This window comes from Numenius arquata, chromosome 17 (genome assembly GCF_964106895.1).
Source record: "Numenius arquata chromosome 17, bNumArq3.hap1.1, whole genome shotgun sequence".
Classification (NCBI taxonomy): domain Eukaryota; kingdom Metazoa; phylum Chordata; class Aves; order Charadriiformes; family Scolopacidae; genus Numenius; species Numenius arquata.
The window spans coordinates 4,249,225-4,267,936 of NC_133592.1; the positions used below are offsets into that span (position 1 = coordinate 4,249,225).

Consider the following 18,712-nt stretch of genomic DNA (forward strand, 5'->3'; position numbering starts at 1 on the left):
TTTTAACAGCACGGCACTTCTTAATATTGCCATTTTGTGCTATGTAGAAATATGTTAACTGGCAAACAGTACCCTAGATCTGTGATTTTGAGCATAAGCGTCTTCTGCTTGTTGTTTTTTCTTGTCGGTAACTCTTTTTTTTCTACCTAAAATTGTGTCAGATTCTTCCTTGAAGATCATCTAAGAAGATGTGGTGATGCTCTCCATGCCTATCCACGATTGCCAACTGTCCTAAGCATGTGTTTCTCTTTGTCTGTCTTTGAGTCTGTTCTTGCATTTAATGATACTAAGAATGAGGTGGTTAAGCAGATGTAAAAGGGGTATTAACTAAAATATAGATATGTTTTATGCTGTGAAATAAATCTACAGTCAATTTCTTTAGTAACAGTCCATAATTTGAGTAGACAGCTTGAAATCAAGTGAGATGAGGAGTGTCCAGAGTGCTTTAATTTCCAACTGACTGACCTGTTGCGTATTACTGGTCTCTTGTGTTTGGCTTAACACTTGAAAATGAGGGTGTTTGAAGGGGGAAAGAATGCATTTAACATAGTATTACGTTTTCTTCACAGACTCTGACACATCTCTGGGACCTGCAATGACAAGTCAGAACAGTAGCCATGCAGAGAAAACTGGTGAAATGTCCTCAAAGCAGTCAGCACCAAAAGTGCAGGTCCAACGATCTGTCTCCCGAGAAACCATCACTATTCATTTCTCTGCATTTGGGAAGGAGGAAGAAGAGGAGGAAGAGGAGTTTAAGGAATTTCTTGATGAGGAACTAGATGACCAAAGCATTGTAACAGCACTTGAAGCCAAGGAAGACCTCTGCTTTGAGCATACCGGCCATGATTTTTCTGGTCCAGCTACCTCGCTTAACATGGCCAACTCTGCATCACTGCTGTCCTCATCGCCCGCAGTTCTGCCAACTGCAGAGACTGTAAAGCTGTTGGATTCTCCTTCCACATCCCAAGTATTCAGTGCAGTGCCACTAGTCCTGTCTCCATCATCACACTCATGCCATACAGTTAACTTATCAGGTGCACCACCACCAGTGGAACAGAAATCCAGCCTGTCATCTTCCCCATCCTCATCCCCTTCCAGGTCAGTTGTCTGCTCTAGTGGATCATCCACAGTTTCTAGTTCAAAGCCTTTTAAGGGTTTAGTCAAGTCCCTTTCAACAGATGTGGAACCAAAAGAACCCACCCCACCGATGCGACATAGACAGTTAATGAAAACCTTAGTGAAATCTCTGTCTACAGACACTTCTAAACAAGAATCTGAAGCTGTGTCTTACAGACCACCCGACTCGAAACTGAACTTGCATCTTTTCAAACAGTTCACTCAACCTCGAGCTACAGGTGGTGATTCTAAAACTGCCCCCTCATCTCCATTAATATCTCCCTCTGACACTCGTTCCTTTTTTAAAGTACCTGAAATGGAGGCTAAAATTGAAGATACTAAAAGACGCCTTTCTGAAGTAATCTATGAGCCTTTTCAGCTGCTCAGTAAAATAATGGGTGATGAAAGTAGTAGCCACAGGCCCAAAGCCTTATCTTCAAGTGCTTCAGAACTCTCAAACCTTTCCAGTTTGAATGGCCATTTGGAAAGCAATAACAACTACAGCATTAAGGAAGAAGAATGTGACTCTGAAGGGGACTTCTATGGAAGTGACTCTAACCTGAATAAGAATGATCAGTCAAAGGCGGCTGAGGAACATGCAAAAGAGGCAGAGACCAAAAGCTCTCAGTCTGCAAGCACAAAGGACGTGAGTTCGAAAACTTCACTCGTACTTGAAAAATGTTCGTTGTCTGCACTGGCAAGCAGAGAGGATGAGGAGTTTTGTGAACTGTATTCTGAAGACTTTTCCTTGCTAGACGATGAAAGCAAAACTGATAAACCTACCGAAACTTTGCTCGATCCCGAGATGACTGAGGAAGATGGTACTGTGCTCGGTAGTGAAGATGAAAATAATCTGTATGTGCAACAGCCTGAAATACCAGTGAAAACTTTATACTTCTTAACACTGTTAGTCTATGCTTACTTTATTACCCCTCTCCCTGGCTACTTAAGTGGACTCTTATTTGGATTGGCCCTTGGATTTATGATAGCTGTCTGTGTGATTTGGCTTCTTACTCCACGTACTCGTGAATATGTCAAATGGCATAAAAGTATGAAAAAGCAATGGAATACAGGAGCTCTAGACATCAAAGAACCTGAAATACTGAAGGTGAGGTCATGGTGTTTTGTGTGTGTGTGCATTATTTTGAGTAGAAGTAGTAAACTAGATTTGTTCTGCAGGCGTAAACAAGCTGATTTATCCCAGTTTGTAAATAGAATATTATTTTAGGGTCAGGCGGCTTTGACAGGGGCACAAATGGTTTAGTATCCAAGAATATGTAAGACTTCAGTGTCCTTATGGATTAGTAGAAAACCAGAATTGCTTCAAAAGTAAAAGGGCAAGTGGTTTTGCTGATGGATTTGAAATGATCCAGCTGAACTACTGAGAGCAAGTAGTGTCAGAGTTTAGTGTGTAAAATAACATTTGTGCTTGAAGCTGCACTTCGTGAGATGTATTTTGTTTCTGGGGTATTTTGCTGTCGAGGCAGTAATTTGTCTGTCTTGTCTGTTCAGTCTAAGCAGATTCAAAAGCGTTGCGTTCTGGGAAAGCACAGAGAGCATATGGATTTTCCTCAAACATGAGCTAATTAGAATGGAAAGAGGAATGAGTGATGAAAGGGACGTACTCATGGGTTATGATGTCTGAGGTTCTGTGTGCTGATAGCTTGAATATCGTACTCTATACTATGAATTACAGTTGTCCCTGTTCTGCCTCTCCTAATCTCCATCTCTGAATTAAAAGAATATTTCCTGAATTGCTGAATGCAGAACAATAAAGCATCTACTAGTTTCTGATATGCCACAGAAGCATTTCAGAATAATAGTGGTGCAAACTTTACTTGATATCATTTGCTTATCAGAGTATTTGTGAGTGCTTTCTTGTATTTCTGTAAATATTATATCCATCCCGAGCTTTCTGAAGGTGCATCTCTCGTTGTGTAACAACACAAAGGTTGCTTGAATTTAAGTTAAGACGGTATTGGTTATGTGCTGCAGCATCTATTGTGTATTGATCGCTAACCCCATGTAGCTGTAGGTAACTCAAAAGTTAGAAAAACGGGATATAAAGGCCAACTTTTGCTGAATACAGGCAGGAATTGCGTGCCCAGCCCTGATGCCACCTTGGTTTTCCTTTTTTTTTTTTTTCTTGAATGGTATGAGTTGTGGTCTTTATTTGCTGTTGTGAATGCAGACTGAACGCTCCTGTCTGCCCACTTGATTTACCCACAGCTTAAAAGTACAAACCTTGACAAACTTTCAGTTCTGTCCTTGTTAATTGGGAGCTGAGACCCCGCGTATGTGTTTGCCTTGATAGTTGAAAGCTGGTAAAGATCCTGATACTCATTGTTGGCTGGTGTTAAGCTGACTCTTTGAGATGTTAGCTGTTATTCAGGAGCCTTTAAACTACATTTTAGTGCTTTTATCCAGGAGATACATTTTATGAGACTGGCTGTAGGCAAGAAATGAACTGTGCAGAGAAGTCTGTATGAATGTAGATTAATGTTTTGTATGACTTGGTAAGTATTTCTTGTGCTCATTAACACCCAAAGTAATTGTCCTTAATATGTAAAAACCTGTAAGAGGGCTTTTTAATGTCTCAGGAGTTTAAAAATCGGTTCAGTGCCCATATTGTAGCGCAGCATAATGCAGTATGATTTAGCAGATTGCAAATTATTATTCCCACCTCATACAACAGTTTTCTGTTTGCCTCTGTCAGAATGATTGCTGGACCTCAAAAAAATGAGACTTAATCTGTAACAAAACTCACATGAACGTAGGAAAATCAAACTTGATGCTTTTGCAGAAAGATGCTCTCTTCAGGACTTGTTGGTCTTTTATTCTGGGCTGAGCTGCTTTCATGCCATTATGATAAATATTGTGAGTAAGATCTCTTTATGGAGCTCTAGGATTTGGGGTTCTGCTGTTAGGCTATTTTTGTACGAGTACATGTGCATTCTCCTCCATGGGAATATTGTTTGAGAAGTTCATATTTCCCTGGTTTGAACAATTTGTGGCAAGTTCCCCTCAGCAATTGCGAAAATACCTGAATATTAGTATAATTTCCCCCACAACTGTTTATTTGCAGCGTGAAAGAATTTTGTGCTGGTTAGTGTGTGCGTCAGTAGATTTGAATCAAACTACTTTTTTTCAGTTTCTGTTATTTTTACACTTGCTTATTCCACTCAAGTCTTTGGTATTGGAGGGAGAAGACCCCCCCACTCCCCAACCAGAAAATGCACACAAACCCCCTGCATCTTTAGCGTATGTTTTCTTATCCTCTTACTCCCTTAGTCTTCAGTTCTCTACTTTCCTTTTCCTTTTTTTTTTTTCTCTGCCCACAGGTGGTTGTTTTTTCTTCTTTAATGCATTAGGTTCCTCTGACTACCTTATTGGCCTTCTGAAATGTGCATTTCCTAGTGTTTTGCTGGCTGAGACAAAAGGGTTTTAAGTAACAGCTAAAATGGAAAGGGTAAATTTATCATTTCCATTAGAAAGAATTTTTATGAGAAGACCATTTTGGCAGTGCCTGCTAGAGAAATGAAGCTTTTTGAGCCACAGCTGTACAGAAAGAGGAGGCTTTTTACCAGCATGCTGTTCCTGAATATCTCTCAGGGGATTTCATGTTTGATAGTGGCCTCTGGCAGACAAATGTATTTTCCAGTCAAGGTGACGGTTACTTCTGCCCAGCGTAGACCTTTTTTGTGCCTTTAAATTCCTTGTCAATACAATCTCGAAAAACTGCATTACATTTTTTTCCCCATTTAACAAACAAAATACTCTTAAATTATTATAAAATACTGATAATGAGAGGGATACGAATACAATTAGTCTGATTCGAGTATCAACAGTCTTTCAAGAATTTTGGTGCTGGAGCATCTGATGATATCATTTAATGATAATTGACATTAATCAATCTGTTAATACCACTAAGAAACTCTGGCTGCAGTTGTAATCCAGATTTGGGCTTGTATGGTGAAGTTGACTTGCTGATTGTTTTATTTATGTATTTTAAAATATCATAGAAGGAATTATTTTTATTTATTTTTACTTAAGAGATCTTTTTGCAGTTCTCCCCAAACTCCCCTCTCAGGTTAAGGTATAGAACACCTGAGAGCTTAAACTAAGTAACATTAAAAAGTTGATGCTTTAGGGGGCCTGACTCTGCAATTCTTATTTGCCTGAACTATTCTGTTGAACTGCAGTTGGAATAAAAATTTTGTAGCCCAGAGTCATGAAAGAGGAAAAGAAAACGGCTTTAAAAATCCCACCGCGCTTTAATGCCAGTGCCTGTGTTCCCCAGGGCCGGTTTATCTGACATGGCTGCGGTGGAAGAGGTGACACCATGCGCTGCCAGGTCTCTGCTGTGGAACAAACGGGCTGGATCCTGTTAGTGCACGTGTGGGGTTTTGAATAATAACTGCGGCCGTTGCTGTGAAAGCCGATACTCTAACCCGATAGTTTTTCAGGTTAGTTACCAGTCCGGTGGTGAGGCACTTTCTCCTAATTTCAGCTGTGAATTCAGAGTGACTGCTGACCTTTAGAGGCGGAGATCACAGGATCAGTGTAAATGGCAAGCAGCTGCAGAGTAGCATATGACTATGGTCATTGTCCTCCCTGAATTACTAAATTTCTTATTTTAACAACTCCGCTAGTACAAAAGAGACCCATCATACAGTCACTCCTCTCCTACACAAGGAAATCCATTGTTATTTCAGTAGTTTGGGAAAATTCATCTGTTGCTAGCACGTTATGGTAACATAACTTCTCTGTTTAGATGCGTTGCAGAACGGTTTCTGTGGGCTGTGAATCTTTTGTTCCAGTTTGGTTTTTGCAAATAGAGGGGCGGAGGTATTTCTGCTAAAATCGCTCTTAAAATGCAGGAACTTTGGGATGAATCTTGGGTTCTTTTGGATAACCTTCTCAAAAATGGTTTTTATGCTGGGTGAAACAATTTACAGAAATGAGAATCCCTGAAGTGAGCAGGCAGATGGTGTCATTTCCCCCTTTAACAATTATATATATATTGAGAGGGGTAAAATTCCTGCAACTGGCACATATTTTCAGATTCATTAATAGCGAAGAGTCATCATTTGATGAAGTATTAATGTTTCCCTCTCAGCCATGCAATGTTTCTCTGCGTTACAAAATACCTTGGAAGTTGACTGCAAAAAGGAAACAATGTGTCCTTAGAAATTAGGAAACTAAAAATTTATGTAGGAGGAGGGTTTGTAGTAAGGTGGTGTGGTATCGCTTTCATCCTGACTGTTGGCTAGGTACTGTCTGAAAATAAAACCCTAAATATTTGAATTTAAAATCGTGTACCTTTTGGATTTTGGGCTATGCCCCGAATAGATGAAACAATCTCTTCCTTGTATAGAAATCACAGTGTAGGCCGCTACTTTGGGTGGTAAATGTATTTATCTTTTGTCAGTTCTAGATTTTGGATGTGCAGTACCTTAGGCAGCTAGAAATCATTACAAGTTCTGGACAGGTTCTTCAGTGGCTGATAACCTGATGGTTGTGCTGTGAGAAGCAGCGTTTGCACTTCTCTTGGGTTTGTTCCGTGCAGCCAGCAGGGGAGGTGGCAGTGGGGGTTTGAGAACTGTGCGTTTGGCAGATTGTACAGCTAATCCATTTGTTTGAAGTGGGGAAGCCTGGGCACATGGTAGGGATCAGAAAAGCAGGTGGGATTTTCCCAGGCTCTGGAATGCTGGAAGAGATTGCTGAAAGGACTATGCAAACTGAGGAAGCAGAGATTCTGTTTGGGTTTTTTTTTTTTCGGTGTGTCTTGCTGCTGCTGGGAAGAAGGTGACGATCTTCAAAGGGACCTCTCCCCTGCTGTTTAATTGTGTGGGGTAAGGAAATTCTCTGGCAGAAAGGCTACTACTGGCACCCTTATAGAAAAAATGGGGTAAAAAGGTGCTGGTCTGGTGGGTGACATACTGGATGGATTCAGACCCCTGCACTACCAGAGGTTCACTGGACCTGGTTAAGTCTGATCGTGTAGGCTGGGCCTCGTGCCTTTTTATCACAAATGTGGCTATGGCATCTCAGCATGTGCTGGAGAAATACAATTAAGCATGACTATGTGTTGGATAACAGTCATACAGCTGCTGAGAAGGTATAGCAAAGCTTGCGCATCTGCTGTGTGTCCCAAGGTGTTCATGTCATCTCAACTCTCGGCTTTTCCATCTCCGTTCATGGATTTTTACTTCTCTTGACTGCCACGTACCATAGTGAGAATGATGTGTAAATCACACCTTGCTTTTGTTGCTACACGTCCTTTGTTCAGCTCAAGTGTTGGTGTCAGAAAACTCCAGCTGGTTCTGCCTCGAGCAGGATGTTGAAGAAACTTCAAATGTGCTTTCACCTTCCTTCTTGGGTACCACGCATACCCAGAGATTTCCAGCCCTCCTACTGAAAATAACATCATCGCTTATTACAGTTATAAAAAGGGCTCCTGTGGCTAAGCTTCAGATAAAGATCCACTTTCTAAGTATCCCTTTCTCTCAGCTTGTGTGGCCTTCAGCTGAACAGCTTTGCAGGAGAAGGCAATAAACTTTCAAGGCAGCAAATTTTCATCTGTACGTTTGCCCGGCTGCAAGCTCCAGACTTAAGTGTCCGAGCTAGAAATGGCTCAGAGATCTGATCTGGGGCGGGGGGGGGGGCAGGTGGGAGTCTCTCCAGAGATCTGTGGGCCATATGGATGTTCCAGCTCTGCACAGAGCGGATGGCTCACGGTGGCTTTAGGCAACGCACGTGGTGTCCTTGTGCTTCAGTAAGTCCAGCTGGAGTTCCTGGCTGAAAATTAATTGCTGTCTGCACAAAGATGTCTTGGTTTAATAATTTCTAGGAAGGAAATGGGATGTGCTCAAACATACATCAACCCTGCTGTGCAGAACCTTGATGGTTTAGAGAAGACTCTTCCTTGTGCATTGTATTTGTATATAACCCAGTGTAAACAAAAAAACCCAAACACAAAGCTTCTACAGAGACCATGTGCTGGTATAGGTATTTCTGTTAATAAAAGGTAGTCTGTTTTGGAGCTGAGCAAAGATGAATGACTTAATCTTTCCTGAACATAGAAGAAATGCTAATTTATGTAGGTTTTTCAGGGTTTATAGTGAAAATGGAGCTAGACGTTGGACGAAGCAGAACATAGATATCACTGTTACTATGGCACCTGAGAACGTGTGTGCTGTCTACTTTGAGAAATTATACGGCACTGAAGTAAATGAGCATTAAAATAAATTTTACATTTCTATGTGTGGGTGGAAACTTCTTTAATAAGTTAAAATGTTGCAGTGATTTCTGGGATGTTTTGCATAAGGTAGTTACAACTTTTTTTTGTTTTGAAGAATACTCGTTCAGCTCTCCCCACTTCCCAGCAGCAGATGCTCTCCCCTCCCCATACTCACCTGGGTATTCATAAAGATGCCATTTTACTTTATGCTGTAGGGTACATCTGTTTAAGTCTATCTGCTTTGCTTTCTTTTGACATTAATGAATATTGAGTATGCCGAATTAAGGTTTTGATGTGCAGGTAGAAGTAATTACCAAAGTATGTTGCAGGGCAGGTTAAGAGAAGGAAAACTTGTCCTCCTTGAATGACTATTCTGGCTCGTCTTCTGCCCCATTTGTCATCTTTCATTTTCTGTAAGCAGATCATAGAGGGGTAGCATCACCCCCGTGGTTAGAGTCAGCACTTACGGGCTTGTTACAGCAGGGATGGTTTGTTTGTTTTCCGTTTCTTTCATTGCATAGAAACAAATGGAATGTAATCCCCACGTGTAGGACTCCTGTGTTGTAACCGGGCAGTTATACAACATGTTAAATGATGTCAAGTGGTGATGGTGTGTTAAAACAAACTCCATTGTGGTCTTCCACTCAGTCCTTAATTGTTGGTGATTAAAATGTCAGTGCTGTCTATAAGCAGACAGACTGTTTGCTCTGCCTTGACTGTTAGTGATTAAAATGTGGGTGATTGCAGTACCAGAGGGGCTGCTCTGCAGCCTGCCCTTGCTGGCTGCCTTCTGCCTCTTCCCAGCAAGCCCACATCTGCAGACTGCACAGCGTTTCATGGAGATGATGTGGAAGAGCACTGCACTACATACACAAAATTATTTACTCGGGAAAAGAAATAATTATGTGCTTGGGATACAGCCCTCATCTCATGCTCTGTCAGTTCGGTGCCGTCTCGTTTAGGGCATTTACTGCTTTGCTCTGTTTGTACAGTAAGTGACATAACTTTGGCAAAAGCTTGGATAATTATTTAAAACTTTGATGTATGTGCTGTACTTGGTTTTCCTGCAGCTTAAAAGCCTGTTAACAAGTGTTTTCTTCTCTAGGGATGGATGAATGAAATTTATAATTACGATCCAGAAACATACCACGCTACGTTGACTCACTCTGTCTATGTGCGACTCGAAGGAAGCACCTTAAGACTTTCAAAACCCAATAAAAATATTTCTAGAAGGGCTGTGTACAATGAGCCAAAGCCTGAAGTCACGTATGTCAGCCAGAAAATTTATGAACTTACAGAGAGCAAGGTGAGTGTGCCTTACTTCTATCTCATTTTAACAAAGAATACTTTGAAACTTCCTTTGAAATCTTGAAATCTTTTTCACCCCTCTAGTTTCATGTTCTGTCATTATGTAAACAAAATTGTTGTCGTGACTAACTTGCAAAAGATTGTGCTGGGGAGGAAGATTAAGCAGGATTTAGAAAAAAATTACATATTTACACAGTAAAGGAAAAGCATGATTTTCTTCTGTCGGTTCAAAGCAGAAGTTAACACATGGAAGTTCAGAGAATTGTTCCCCATACATTAAATTACTGCGTGACTGTTCTGAAGCTTACACCAAAATGCATAATCTTTGGTGGTTGCCTCTATCCCAAGGCAGTTCAGATGACGTTTGCATTTCGCTTGAAGGGTGAACCTTCATTGTACGTGGATGTAAAAGAGGAGAGCGAGAGGTGGCTGGAACAGATACAGCTTCCTGTTGGTACCCACTGTCTGGGGAAGGAGACTGGGATTTTTGCAGTGGGAAGAGTGCATCAAGGATAATGCTGGGAGTGTTTTCCTATGTGTTATTTGCCTCACTCAAATTTTTGAAGAGTTGCCATGTGAAGTTGATTCCATTGGCATTGTATTAAGTAATACATCAATACCCCATTATTAAAAGAATGGATTTTTTTAATGTGCTGCCTCAGTAGAAGGCCTTGGCAGTACAAATGTAGGAGGAAACTATGCTTCAGTTGACTGTGGGTGTTAGAGGGAGATGGACCAAGGCGATAGTGAGGAAAACCTCCCTTTGTTTCCCTGAATCAGTAAGGAAAAGGAGCTTGCTGTCAGCTCTGCCGTCTGTTAAAGGAAGTCGGTGAAAAAGATAAAGCAAAAACTTTGATTCCTGCCTATTGCAGATTTGTTTTCCCATAACGAAGACAAGCAAAGCTGTCACATGCTGCAGGAGCACTTGGCTGAGAATTGTTCTCCATGTTATCTTAGAAAAATTTCCAGTACTTCCCCCTGCTCTCACCCCCAACTGGTGGCAAAAGTGCTGGGTGCCCTGTATATAAAAAAAAAAATTATGGCTATTCTCCAAGGTATTTTTTGAGAAGGCAGGTAAGTTCAGCCCCTTGACTAGAATTTTTAACTCTTACTGCTCTTCCCATCACTTGCATTGTCTCAAGTCTCCCTGAAGATACTGAATTTAGAACATAATTTATAAATATAGAAATAAAATCACTTTTATTCCTTGATTCTTACACACTCTATGTGATTATTGCCAACTTCAAACACTCAATTCCATGAGGTGGGCCTGAAAAGTTGAGTTTTAAAACTCAGTTTAGATTCTCATTACCTAACCTGTGGTTGCAGAAATAAGGTTCTTGTTTTTTCTATTTTTGTTGCATAACTATGAGAATAAGCTCTTTTAAATTAAAACTGAGTTTCTCCACACAATTGTAGAAGTCTGAGCTACTTGAATGGTCCTTGTTTTAATTCTAAGGCTCACTAAGACCTAGTGACAGCAGTGGGTTGGACATCAGCCAGCTACGAGTTAGGAGTCAGTTAAACCCAGCAGATCCAATGTAGGATCTGTATCTCTTGTGGTTCTGTTCTTTATGTGACTACAGAAACAGAGAAGATACAATTGAAAAATAATTTAACCCTTTCATTTATCCTTCAGATTTCCCTGGTTCCAAAAAGTCTGGCACGAAAACGGATTTGGAATAAGAAGTACCCTATTTGCATTGAACTTGCTAAGCAAGATGACTTTATGGCTAAGGCCCAGACTGATAAAGAGAATACAGAGGAAAAGTTATCTGCTGAAAAACTGGACTCGAACAATGAAGAATCCAAGAAACCTCAGGATGGAGCAAAGTACACTAGCCAAAAGGATCAAGTGCTTTATCTCTTTGGAAGGACAGGCAGGGAGAAGGAGGAATGGTTCAGAAGGTTCCTTCTTGCATCCAAGCTGAAGTCTGAAGCAAAGAAGCCATCCAGTTTATCTGGGAGCAAGCCAGGTATTCAAATTTTGTATTCTAGTAAAAGCGTCTGCTAAAAGAAATAAAGCAAAGTTATGTTTTCACAGCAGTAGTTACAGCAACTGTGGAACCATAGGGATCTTTACAGACAAATCATACTAAAGACACACTTCTGTTCCTTGTCTTGGCCTCTGATTCCCATCTGCCCACCCTGCCTTTTCCTCACTTGGCTGTATGGCCTCAACTATTCTTACTGTTTCTAGATTGTTTTATGTGAATTCGCTATTTTTCAGTGTCTGTAACAAGTCCTGTAATTTTTGTCAGGATTAATTGTTCAATCCTTTTTTTCCCTCTCTGTACTGTTGGAGTTGATGACAATATTTGCAGTATTAGACTCAGTCCTCTTATTACCCATTCTTCCTCCTCCATCCTTCCTTCCACTCCAGTCTCTCCTGTAAAGACTAAAGAGCTTTCTTGTGGGTTAATGTTGCAAGCAAACACATTTTTGTGTTTAAATAAAGTCCCGTGCTAATATATATATCTCTCTGAACCAACAAACATATTATTCTACAGTATTGATCAAATGTTTGAAATATTAATTTAAAACCACCCTCTGATATAATTTTAAATATGTGTGACTCATGCTTTTCTGTCTTTATTCTCTGAGAAGCTTTTAAAAAATTGGTTAACATAATTATTTCTGGCACATAACTTCTTGAAATGCATATGCAAAATTAATGGCTAATTAAAATTCTAATAGTTACATGCTTTTGACAGTCCTTTTAATTGTAACAGCCTATAATTAAAAAAAAAAAGTGTAGTTATAGGTACATTTTAATCACCTGACTTTTATTTTTGGCATTCCCCAGCAGGGCTGTTGGTAATTCTACCATATGTTATACATATGTGAGTGTCCATATTTAAATATGCTATTGATCAGCTGAGTTTTCCAGTCCCACACCCTGCTGAGTGCTGAATCATACCAAATATTGACTAATTTGGGTTTAGGACCACCTAAGCACACAGTAGTAGAATGTACTTTTACCCTTCAAAATGAGAAAGTACTATCTGAATGGTCTTTTTTCAGAATGAATTATATCTTCAAGCTAATTTTTTTTCTTTAAGTGTTTGATCGTACACTCTGCTATTTGACTGTCAGGTTCCTTTTTTGTTAAGCAGGTATTATTCCTTTTAATGTAGGGATCTTGCCAACACACAGTAGAACCGACAGCCAATCTGGAGTTCTCACACACAGCCGAAGCAGCAGCAAGGGAAGTACAGAAGAAATTGCATCCCAGCCGAAGCACAAGGATCTGGCTGGCAACGTGCGGCAGAAAATGCTTCTGGACTACAATATTTATATGGCAAAGTGTGTTCCGCATGAAAAGAAAAGCCCTTCAGGTAGTCCAGTCCTCAGTGCAGATAGCAGCCCTACAGCTGTGAAAAAGGTAATACTTTTCCCCTAGAAGATGTGTCAGAGATGGTGATATATTTTATCTTGTTAACTACTACTTGAAAAATTAGTTATGTAGAAAGAAAAATTAATTTCTTTAACTACAGATTTGGTCTAAACACTTTATAAAGTCAGTGTGGGTTTTCACACTTGCCAGCCCCCTGTTGACCACAGTTTCTTCTTAATGTAGCATACGTGTTTTTCATTGGTTTAGTTTGATTTTTTTTTTTTACTTCCCAAGAACATCTGTGGTTTTTCTGGCTTTTGCAGTGTCTTGTACCTAAAAGATTGTACAGCAGAAGGCAAATATGGCTGTAGGTTTTCTTATTAGGAATGCACAGGTGTGTCCTAAAAACTATTGGTCCCAAAAGAGCTTTTATCTTATGCTTAAGATTAAAACAAGTAAACAAAAAAATCAAACAAAATTCCGCAAACCTCACTTCCCAATGGTAGTAAAAAGTTAAATTTTTCTGTGTATATTCTAAAGTAGATTGAACTAAAAGCATATTTTTGAGATCCTGGCTTGTTGAAATAATTTAAGTGAAGTTTTTAGTACTTGATGGTAAAATTGATCGTCATTTTCTGCTGATTATGGGAAGCTAAAGGTCTTGTATCATTCCGAAGTGCATCTGAGCACCTGATTGGGACAGAATTGTCGCATAACACAAGTGTAAGTTGGATGCTGTTCGTAGCAGTTTTTCAGTGCAGATATTACACTATAAAACCTGAGAACTGTTTTTCTGTTGCATATTTCAGAAAGCGCTTAATCTCTTCAGTTCTTCTAACTGAAGATGATGCCCTGGCCCTGTTGCCATGAATAGGGTTAGGAATTTGCCTTTCGTATGTATCTGATGGTCCTCTGGCTAATGTGTTAGTTTTGTGTAGTGCACAGCAGCGTAATAGTGAACAATGTCTATAGCTTTGACTAATCATTTGGCCTCTTGGGCTGCATTTGAATGCAGTATGTTAATAAACAGAAGCTTAAAATCAAGTATGACACTTAATAAACGTATCCTTAATGTTAAGTACAATCGCCGTTAATTTAAAAGATGTAACTCATGTCATGCATCTTTGTTGACAGACTTTCATACAATGTCCAGAAAGGAGTATGAGACCACGGTATAGCATATGAATAAACACATCTTGTGTTCCCCCAGGAAAAAAGATGTTCTAGCCCCCAACAACCCCTGAAGCAGTGATGAATTTGCTGCTGAATCTGGCACGTGTCAGAAATCATTCTATAAATAGATCAGCAGTGCTGGCAGGAAACTTGCGTCACGGCAGAAGCTACGAACCCAGCAATTCTGCGTGCGTGAGGCTGCAGCCATTGGGAGCAGTCCTTGCCAAGAAATGATATTCAGAACTGTAGCATCTACCTGACTCTTCTTAGAAAGCACTGCTTTTCTGCTGGCTTCAGAATTTCTGCCTGTGATAACGAAAGGCAGATTCTCCTTTCATTACAGACAGCTGGGAGACATTAAGTATGTTGTTTTTCCTTCATGGAAACCTCCTGGTTTTAATGAAATACATGATAGCATGTACACACCCAAAATTATTTCAGCTGCCTTTGTGTGTATAGTCAGTGATGCAACATCTGAACATATATCTCCAAGTGTTGTGAGATTCAGACATAATCCTCTTGGACTGTGAACAAAACCTTTAATGCAGCTGAAGGAACAATATTGTTTCCTGAATCCTGTATACAGACACTGGAAGGAAGAATTTGTTTCCTTGTACTGCATTTGTTTATCATCTATTTGTGATGCTTCTGAACTGGATTTAAGGATGCAAGATTGGGTCTTGCTTTCCTATTTTTTGATAAAATAAAAGGAGAATAGAGTGTTCTTCTAGATCCTGTTGGGAAGGGAGTGTGTCTCTACGGCGGACACATTTCTAAGTCTGGGTTTATCTGCTTTTTCTGCCAGAGGTTAAATTACATGCAACTTTCTCATTTCATTGCCAGAGGTCAATCTATATCTACATGGTCTCGTTCACTCTGTTGCATGTCAGGATGATGACAAGCTCATGTCAGGCCAGTTGATGTGGTTGTAAAGCTGCTATCTGTGCTGAGCATCCAGTGTTCTTAGATAACCGGGGCAGTAACCCTGAACTTCCCAGTGTAAATGGGGCCTTTTCTGACCTTACTTTATAGAATTTATAGAGCTGAATAACCTGCTCTGTGTTTTCAGTTACCAGATGCCCATGTGGAAGCTGAAGAAGAAGAACAGGAGGCCTGGGTGAATGCTTTGCTTGGAAGAATATTTTGGGATTTTTTAGGGGAAAAGTATTGGTCTGATCTAGTGTCAAAGAAGATCCAAATGAAACTTAGCAAAATCAAGGTAACTAATCTGGAGACTTGTACTACACATTCCTTATGGAGAAAAACAAACATATAGTCTTTGAGTTTAAAAACAGTAGGAGAAACACTTATTTCATACTTGTATGTAAAAGACAAGTAAATAAATGTGATGCAGAGTTCCAGTTCAGCTTTGCTACCCATTTCACAAGAGGATCTCAACATATTAACTTTGCTGCTTCAGTTTCAAATGAACTACAGCCAGGTTAACTGTTTCTGTATGTGAAGCTTTTATATAAAAAGTAGAAGTATTGCCGTATTTACTTTAGGGATAAATAGAACTGCTTATAAGTTATGAAATCTGCTTTGGGAAGTATTGCCTTTAAGGTGGAGGAGATCAGGGAACCACAATTCTAATGCGCTTCTATTAACTTCAGGCACAGACTGCTTGCAGGAGAGGTCAGTGGGAGTAACGGAGAGAGAAAGAGCTGTCTGTGGGGTGATGGGATATAATTGTGCATCAACTGCATAAGCTCAAAAGGTGAAGGGAAGAGTGATGCTTTTGAATGACTTCTGGGTCTTCCCTTTGCATTCTGTAACTTCTGAAGAGCAGCAGTTAATCATGGGGCTGTTTAGCTCCTGATGTTCGGGGAGGAGTTTGCCTGTTCCTAAAGGCAAAGGAAGATGTAGTCTTGCTGAAAAATATCTGAAATTTAGCTGCCAGTACCAGCTGTGAGATAGTGTTGCTTTTGCTTTGGAAAATAAGCAGTAACCTAATTCTGCCCTGGCTGCTTCCACAATTGTGACAGCAGGGTACCCAGACATCTCATTGGAAACAGTTTAAGTGGAAAGACTGGGAATGGGGGATGGATGTATTTTTGATAGGTTAAAGCACTGTCTGTTCACAGGAGATAGAAATTCTATCAATTAGAAATACTTACAGTAAGTAGATACCCAAATCATTGTGATTCTGTGCTTCTGTTATACTAAAATTATGATACAGAATGAAAAGCTAATGTGCTGTGAAAGAGTTTGCCGAAGATAAAAATAGCTGAGATGTTGATATAACTGCAACTATAAAATACGTGACTGAATTTAAAATCCAAAGAAGTCTTTGATTTTTATTCACAGTAAAATAGGATTTACGCTTCATTCTTGAGCTTTTTGCATGCTTTGACTAAAAAGCATGATGGAGGTTTAAGGTCAGCATCTGAACTTCAACATAGTTTTGAAAACATTCCAAGTTCAGATGCTGAATCTCTCCCTAAAGTATTAGTTTGAAACTGATAACTGTGAAATCCTAAAATTGGAAGAATTTTGTGTAATCCTATTTGTGTTCTTTCACTGGTGGCTTTTCAGTTTAATCCATTCCTTCAGTTTAATGACCTTTCTTCTCTCAGGAAACAATAATGATTGGTTCCATAACATGAATTGGATTTTCACATTCTATTCTTTTAGCTGCCGTACTTCATGAATGAGCTAACTCTAACGGAGCTTGACATGGGGATAGCAGTGCCGAAGATACTTCAAGCCTTCAAACCTTACATTGATCACAGAGGTAAAATACCTGCTTCCTCTTCTGATTTTGCCAGGTTCATGCCTTCGTACCTGTGGAGGACAGAATTTAGATCTGTTTATCTTGTGGGTGTTTTAATCAGAGGAAGGTAATGAGTGGTCTGTATCTCCAGTAGCAGTAGCATCAGGCTTAGTATAAACATAATTTTATAGATACGGAAGTATGATCATGTCTTTCCACTGGAAATAATTACTGAACTAAACTAAACTTTGTGTGCAACAGAGATGCAGACCCATATCTGCTACTCTGTCATGGACTACAGAGAGCAATGCACATCTCCTTGAGACAGATCTGGTTCTGTACCATAGCAGAAAACAGATTTGACTCTCTTCAAGAGAAGTTGCCATGTTCTGAAAACAGTGATTCAGAAATTACAATTGTGATAAGTGAGAAAACAAGAATACAGTGTTGCTTTGAACAGAAACTTCAAAATACAGCATCATTTTATGTTCTTAATGTTAAATATGAGGATTTTTTAAGCTGAATGACTTTCACACTGCTGCTTTATGAATCAAAAGTGTTTTTTTTATTTTGAGGTACAGAAAACAAAGTGAAAACTTCCTAAAATCATTACATGTATGATGTTTGCCAAGTGGTTTTGTGGTTTCTTTTTTAAATGAACTTTTGCTTTGGGGTTCTTCTCAGAGGGCTTCCCTTTGTCTAGATTTAAACATTTTTTGAATTCCTTTCTCTGTTCTCATAACTTTAGTTGTAACCAAAGGCTGTAGTTCTAAGTCATGAGATGAGATTTAGGAGATTGCTTAACACTTGCCTTCAATTAATTGCTGACAACAGCAATGAGAAAAATTAACTCCTTCAGTTTCTTCTTCAGTTAAACTGTGACAAGCAAACATTTATGGTAGAATTTGTAATCCTTGTAACTTCTTTCATATTGTTGAATGACGTGAACTCTCAGTATGTGAGGTTTTAAGAGCTTGCAGTGACTAATTACTCAAATAACTAGTTTTGCTGTTGTACTTAAAAGGGCATAAATAAATAAGGGGATGATAATCAGAAATACTTGTTTTCATAAGGATAAGTGTATTTGTTGGTAAGTTGACCTATGAATAAAGCACACATGGGGGCAGGGGGGGAAAATCCTAAAATTTCAGGCCAGTATCCAGAATGAACACTTTGAAGAATTTTTTTTTTAAGTGTTTGAGACAATCAGTCATTTGAGGTAACCTTTTTTGAGGCTTTAGAATGCAGTTACAAATTGTGATGTGGTTTTGTTTCATCCATATTTTTTTACCGGTGCTTGATTACGAGGAAAATATTTTTATTTTTTTTTTTATTATGTGGTTCCTCCAAGTAACTAAATTTGGTAACAGACAACATGAGGGAAAAAAAAAAAAATCTTGTTTCTGTTAATACAGTCCTATTTGGGTGACAACATATGCTGTATTATTTACTGTACTTCTGTCAAGGCTAGGGAACCAGATAACTCCGAATAAATTGTACCATCTGCCCAATTCTTCACCCCTCCCCTTCCTCCTCTACCTCCCTTTTTCCCTCCGGAAAATGCGTATGAATGTTTTCTGGCCAGAAGGAATTTTCCCTCTCAGTAATGGGATCCTTTGCTTAATTTGATCTCCTGCTAAAAGAACATTGACTTGTGAAGCACTCTGACTCATTGGTTATCCAAAAGGTCTGTTCGGCTGTTTTCTTGTTTCCTATGATCTTACTGCTACTTTGTTACTGTAAGGAGGAAAAATCTGTATAAGTGTGTGTTTGGGTTCTGGTGCTTTGTTTTAGAACAACAATAGAAAAACAGTATGATGGA

The 18,712-nt window shown here is 39.4% G+C and overlaps 1 protein-coding gene across 1 annotated transcript in view; it reads left to right on the plus strand.

Moving 5' to 3' along the window:
* Positions 1-575: 575 nt before the first annotated feature.
* The window catches only part of TEX2 (testis expressed 2), a 28,332-nt gene continuing 10,195 nt past the window's right edge, over positions 576-18,712 (plus strand). The window contains exons 1-6 of the mRNA XM_074160025.1: positions 576-2,224; positions 9,465-9,665; positions 11,307-11,643; positions 12,805-13,052; positions 15,247-15,396; positions 16,812-16,911. Of these exons, the coding sequence (XP_074016126.1) occupies positions 596-2,224; positions 9,465-9,665; positions 11,307-11,643; positions 12,805-13,052; positions 15,247-15,396; positions 16,812-16,911 (2,665 nt within the window). The 5' untranslated portion in view covers positions 576-595. The remainder of the gene's footprint in view (positions 2,225-9,464; positions 9,666-11,306; positions 11,644-12,804; positions 13,053-15,246; positions 15,397-16,811; positions 16,912-18,712) is intronic.